Below are 6,313 nucleotides of genomic sequence, written 5' to 3'. Positions count from 1 at the left end.
ATGCAACGCGAAAACATCAAACATAAAAACATTTTTATGCAAGAACGTTAACATTGGAAAGTAAGGATAGATATAATGCTAGAGAAAAGACAACATGGAAGTGCAGGAAGGAACAACCAACATGGAAGTGTAGGAAGGAACAACCAACCTTAAACAACATTGCAATTGTTAGTCATTAAAGGTCTGTCTAGGGCATAGTTTCTCTGCAATAAACTGAATTTGAGTGAATCTTAGAGTAATAGATTGGAAGAAGAGGAAAAGGAAGGACTAACCTCAAAAGAAAGGAAGGACTAACCTAAAAGAAAGTTGGAAGAGTTGAGCATTGAAGAGCCTGTAGCCAGAAGATTTGGGACATGGTCTCTCCACAATCAACTAAGTTTGACCAAATCATGAAGCTTGGAGAGATTGATTAGAAGAAGGTTAAGAAATAAATCACAACAAAAGTATTATTGCAAGAGCACCTACCAAGACTTTTATTGGAACAATTTGCAAACATCAAGCTAATATTATTGTTATGCTCTTTTGCGAATGATCCCCATTATATTGGTTGCTCTGCAAGTATTCCATTCTTTCATCACTTTCCTTGACACTTTGAAAGCTATTCATATTTTTCCAATTCCTGCAATGCTTCAAACTAAAAGTTCCAAAATAAGCAGTAAGTGTTGATTTTAGTCTTGCATTAACTAAGGGCTATTTGCACAACAAAAATGAAATTATTCCTCCTTCCTAGGTATGAAGCGTCTAGTGATAAAAAGTGTACAGTGCCAGTAACCTTTCCAAGAAAGAACCATGGAAAAGGGAAAAACCTACCACCCCTCCATTGAGGATCTTTGCATACACAAATTAGACCAAAGAGATGATGCATGCGCAACCAATGACACCTTTAATATTTCCAATTCATATGAGGATTCAATCTTGGGAGGAAAAACACCTAGACTACATTGAAGAATAGAAGTGTACGTGAAAGCAATTGATTGCTTTCGACTTCAAAATGATGTTGCTATGTGTAGCTACTTGCTCTCTATTCCATGCTTGTTGACACATACGAGGACCGAAGGAGGACTACAAGGGTCAAACCCAAAAAAACCACATCTGAGTCTTTGAAAAAAGCTATTCATTACACTCAAATATATGATGACGCGATGGGCAGGAAAACAGGCATAGCGGAGGACTTAAACTGCGCTTCTACATTCAGGACTTCGCAGGCATGAGTACGAACTGCGAGTTAAGAAGTGGACTTGTGGACCGCCACCATGACATACTTTTGAGTACACCTCTTTCAAGTATATCACAATATTGACAGATTGTGTCATGCATAATGGTAGTACACACATTTTCCCTTTCTTTGGACCAGCGTAGAAGGGTGGCATACTGGATAGACGTGATTTCCAGAAAACTGTTAATACAAAATTAGGATCTCACTCAATTTCATCATTCCTCTGAGTAAACCTCACCTATCCTTCCAGCATTCTAGCAGGAAAAACTCAAATGAGAGGGACATTAGCTACTGTAGATACACTTGCATCACTAATAGTCCCTACAGGCATGCATTCCTTCATTGAAAACATCAAAGCAGTTAGCACCTCACACAAATAATTCGATGCCTTACCTTTGATATCAGTGCATTGGTCACACAGTCGTTACAAATCTGGAGATTCTCAGCATTTGTATGGGTATCCCCTTGGGTGTAGTGATTAGGACACGTGAGATAGCCAGCTTCTCAATGTGCTCACATAACCAATCTGTCTTTCCATCAATGGTAACACCCAACACAAATCTGGGACATTCCCCTTCCTTATTTTGAGGGAAAGATCTTCAACTAGCATACACCAATAGTCCCCACAAGCACACCCTCTTTCATTGAAGACATTAAAGCACTTTGCAACTCTCACACGAATGGTCCAATGCCTTACCTTTACGAACCCGGAGATTCTCAGTAACATTTAGGACACATGAGATAGCCAGCTTCTCACTGTGCCCACATAACCAATCTGTCTTTCCATCAATGGTGACACCTTATGTGCGAATCTTGGGCATATCCTTCCTCATTTCGGGGAAAGCTCTTCTAGCATTGCATAGATATTTTTGCTTTTGAAATGCCTTCCCCCACCAAAAATGAATGCACAATCCTGCTATTGTGAGCCCACTAACTCTGTCCTGGCTTCTATGCTTGTTTTTCCACACTCATTTGCCTCAACTTTTTCTCTTCCTCCTGTATGAGCATCTGCATAGATGTTTGACAACAAGACATACGATGCAGCATCTTTTTCATCTAATTGCACTGCATGTTCAAAGGCCAGTCTTCCAAGCTCCACATTGCCCCACTTTCGACAAGCACCTAACACCGTATGCCATGCAACAAGATTAGGATGAAAAGGCATCTTCTTAACCATCGCTACTGCCTCGTCTAATTGGCCTGCTCGGCCAAAAAGGTCAACCATGCCCGTGTGGTGCTCAATAGTTGGAGTGACGTCATAGTCTCTGCTCATGGCCTCAAAGTAATTTTGGCCTTTATCCACCAGACCCGAGTGACTGCATACAGTAAGAACAGTAGAGAACGTAGCCCCGTTTGGCTTTATCCCTTCTCCTCTCATTCTCTCAACCATATTGAAAACAGTTTCACTTTCTCCCTGCTGGGCATATCCTGTGATCAGTGCAGTCCACGAGAATACGTCTCTTATAGATAGCTTGTCAAATGCTTCCCATGCTTCTACAAGTGAGCCACACTTGGCATACATATCCACCAAACTGCTGCCCACAACAAGATTTCTTTCCAGCCCATTCCTGAAAATCTCAGCATGTATGTCTCGTCCCTTGTCTATGGCTCCTATGCTACCACACGCTTTCAAGCTGCTAACAAACGTGACAACATCAGGAGAGAGACCCTCCAGTTGCATCTGTTTGAGACAGTTCAGTGCGTCCTCACCGAGCCCCTGCTCAGCATATCCTGCCAGGAGTGCAGTCCATGAGAGCTCATTCCGAGTTGGCAGCTTGTCAAAAGCTTCCTGTGCTTCTGCAAGCAAGCCACATTTGGCATACATATCCACCAAGGCGTTGCCAACAACAAGATCTGTTTCCAGCCCCTTTCTGGCTATCTCAGCATGTATTTCTCGACCCTTGTCCATGGCTCCTATGCTGCCAGAAGCTTTCAAGCTGCTAACAAATGTGACAGCGTTTGGAGAGAGACCCTCCAGTTGCATTTGCTCGAGACAGCTCAGCGATTCTTCACCAAGCCCATGCTCAGCATATCCCCCCATGAGTGCAGTCCACGAGACCTTGTTTCGTATCGGCAGCTTCTCAAACACTTCCTGAGCTTCTGCAAGCAAACCACCTTTCGCATACATATCTACCAAGGTGTTGCCAACAACAAGATCTCTTTCCAGCCCAATTCTGGCTATCTGGGCATGCATTTCTCGGCCCTTGTCCATGGCTCCTACGTTGCCAGAAGCTTTCAAGCTGCAAACAAATGTGACAGCATCTGGATAGACACCCTGCTGTTGCATTTGTTCCAGGCATTTCAGCACTTCCTCACCAAGGCCATGCTCAGCATATCCTGTCATGAGTGCAGTCCATGAAACCTCATTCCTAACTGGCAGCTTGTCAAATGCTTCCCGTGCTTCTGCAAGCGAGCCACATTTGGCATACATATCCACTAAGATGTTGCCAACAACAATATTTTTTTCCAGCCCCTTTCTGGCTATCTCAGCATGTATTTCTTGGCCCTTGTCTATGGCTCCTACGCTGCCACAAGCTTTCAAGCTGGAAAAAAATGTGACAGCATTTGGAGAGAATCCCTCCAGTTGCATCTTTTCCAGACAGTTCAGTGCTTCCTCACCAAGCCCATGCTTGGCATATCCTGCAATCAGTACATTCCACGAGACCTCATTTCGAACTGGCAGCTTGTCAAAAGTTTCCCGAGCTTCCACAAACGAGCCGCATTTGGCATACATATCCACCAAGGAGCCACCAACAACAAGGTCTCTTTCTAGCCCCTTTCTGGCTATCTCACCGTGCATTTCTCGGCCCTTGTCCATCGCTCCTATGTTGCCACTAGCTTTCAAGCTGCAAACAAATGTGGCAGCATCTGGAGAGAGACCCTCCAGTTGCATCTGTTCGAGACAGTTCAGCGCTTCCTCGCCAAGCCCATGCTCAGCATATCCTGCCATGAGTGCAGTCCAGCAGATCTCATTTCGAACTGGTAACTTGTCAAACACTTCCCGTGTTTCTAGAAGCAAGCCACATTTGGCATACATATCCACCACGGTGCTGCTAACGAAAAGATCTCTTTCCAGCCCCTTTCTGGCTATCTCGGTGTGTATTTGTCGGCCTCTTTCTGCATCTTTCAGCCTAGCACAAGCCTTCAGGACAGCCACGAAGGTATACTTACTAGGGTGTACAGAATCCTCTTGCATTTTCTGGTAGAGGTCGAGGGCATGCTTTGAATCCCCAAATGCAATATAACCCCAAATGAGAGAAGTCCACGAATACACATTCCGGTAAAGCAATTTGTCAAAAACCTGCTGAGCATTGCTCAGGCTTCCAACTTGGATCAACATTGGGACGAGGTAGTTCCCAAGAGATCTATGATCGTCCAGACCATTTTTGCACACGTAGGCATACAAGCGATTGGTATACGCTGGATTTTTCTTTGTTCTGCACCTATGCACGATACATGTAAGGTTCTGAACTGAAGGCGGCTGGGGCATCCGTTCCATAGAAGTGAGTGCCTCCTCTAAGCTTAGTGTTTCCCAATCACTATTCTCGCACAGTTCTTGTGCTTTACCACTGACCGTTGCTCCAGCCATACCGCGTTCTTCCACCAGGCCACGGTCTTGGGCCTGACAAGTGGACGCTTCGGGCCTCTTCTCGAGCATGTCAACCCAACCTGGATTGTAACAACTGTCTATCCAGAGCGACTCCTTGGTCATCTTATGCTTGAAATCTTGAGATTGTTGGGTTTTCCTGTTGTTAAGACTTACAAAAGACTCGTCAGACTAGCCAATCTACAGATTTACATGTGCAAATCATTCAGTTCACACTTACTTCGCTTTCTCTGTTGTACCACCGCCTGGAGGGATCCGTGAAGTCGTCCTTCCATAAGCAGTCCCTGACCTACCTGCCAAGTATGACCACAAGGAAAATCAATTGCCAGAAGTGGGTATCGGCAGCGAGATTTTTTCCTCAATTGGGTCTTAAAATCTGACCGTTGCAAAAAAACGCTAAAGGACAGCAGTACCTGAAGGGCTGCATTTCTCCACCACCCCTCCACTGTGCTCTGAGGAAGCCATCGGAGAGTGAGGGATCGATTGGCTGCGCAGAGGAGCTGCCAACCATGCACCGGAGCGGCGATATGGCTGCATAGTTTCGTTTGGAGGTATGAAAGGAATCTCTGCCTCCTCCTGAATAGAATCATCGCAAGAAGGACTCGAGGAACGGTGCAAGGGGAAGCAAAATGAGGAGAAAGAAAACTCTTCCGAGGCCTTCGTGTATCAATCTCACATTGCAAATTTAAGATCGAAACGCCACAAATGAATACCAAGAAGAGACCTACGTTCGATTTGCCATCATCATCGTCTTTCTTTGCTCAGGTCCCTATTCACTCTATTAACTTGGGGTCCCTATTATTTCTCTCTCCCTCTCATTTCAATTAATTAATTCACTCGCCCTACATTAATTAACCTAAGCTAATTCGAATAGGGGCCCCCAAATTGAATTTGGGACCCTATTAATTAATTTGTTTCGGGCGGAGGCCGGCTGCAATCTGTGATTAAGGTAAACTTAGGCGATTAATTAAGGTAAGCCGATTAATGTTGCGCGAGGGGGGTAGATTGGTCCAAACTCTTCCAAAAGCTTTAGGCATCTAGAAGCTTCAAACATAGATATAAAAGGACGAGGGTGTCGATAGATTGTAGGCAAGAAGGGGGGTTGCGAAAGCCTCCCAAGAAGAACAAGGAAGAGAAGGGGAGCATACATTATTTTGAGTAAACACATGAAATTTATGAAACTATCTAGTTTAACGTAGCCCAATAGTGTGGGATTATTCCTAGGAAAGCACAATTCTAAGATCCAATATTCATAGGCTACATTATTGTGGTGTTTGCTCTATTGTAATTCAATCATGTGGAAGATTGAATTTATGAAACTATCTAGTTTAACCTAGCCCAATAGTGTGGGATTATTCCTAGGAAAGTGGAATTCTAAGATCCAATCTTCATAGGCTACATTATTGTGGTGTTTGCTCTATTGTAATTCAATCATGTGGAAGATTGGACTCCCTTAGATGGTATCCAATCAACCAACTACATAAACCTCA

General features: G+C 44.1%; 1 protein-coding gene across 3 annotated transcripts; it reads right to left on the bottom strand.

Moving 5' to 3' along the window:
* Window positions 1–1,383: 1,383 nt before the first annotated feature.
* Window positions 1,384–5,561, bottom strand: LOC147898215 (pentatricopeptide repeat-containing protein At3g09040, mitochondrial-like). Of its 3 annotated transcripts, none has more exons than XM_087379126.1 (3): window positions 5,237–5,561; window positions 5,044–5,116; window positions 1,384–4,962 (listed from the first exon to the last, which is right to left on the bottom strand). In XM_087379126.1, exons 1-3 carry the CDS (start codon window positions 5,358–5,360, stop codon window positions 2,133–2,135), a joined length of 3,027 nt encoding a protein of 1,008 aa, XP_087235252.1. In that variant the 5' UTR covers window positions 5,361–5,561; the 3' UTR covers window positions 1,384–2,132. The 3 variants fall into 3 exon arrangements, with proteins under 3 accessions (XP_087235252.1, XP_087235254.1, XP_087235255.1); XM_087379128.1 differs by having other exon boundaries at window positions 5,044–5,112; XM_087379129.1 differs by lacking the exon at window positions 5,237–5,561 and having other exon boundaries at window positions 1,384–5,003; window positions 5,044–5,086.
* Window positions 5,562–6,313: the final 752 nt, after the last annotated feature.

This window comes from Dipteris shenzhenensis, chromosome 9 (genome assembly GCF_047967505.1).
Source record: "Dipteris shenzhenensis isolate YYH24624 ecotype China chromosome 9, Dip_SZ_1.0, whole genome shotgun sequence".
In the NCBI taxonomy this organism is placed as follows: Eukaryota; Viridiplantae; Streptophyta; class Polypodiopsida; order Gleicheniales; family Dipteridaceae; genus Dipteris; species Dipteris shenzhenensis.
The sequence above is the reverse complement of the archived record's forward strand: the minus strand, read 5'-3'. Positions and strand labels throughout refer to the sequence as shown.

Excerpts from the sequence above, each read along its gene's own strand:
- LOC147898215 (XM_087379126.1), bottom strand. The coding sequence starts at position 5,360 with ATGCAGCCATATCGCCGCTCCGGTGCATGGTTGGCAGCTCCTCTGCGC. Across the intron at positions 5,117-5,236 it reads GGAGAAATGCAGCCCTTCAG|GTAGGTCAGGGACTGCTTAT; the intron begins GTACTGCTGTCC and ends CATACTTGGCAG. Across the intron at positions 4,963-5,043 it reads GGTACAACAGAGAAAGCGAA|GAAAACCCAACAATCTCAAG; the intron begins GTAAGTGTGAAC and ends TCTTAACAACAG.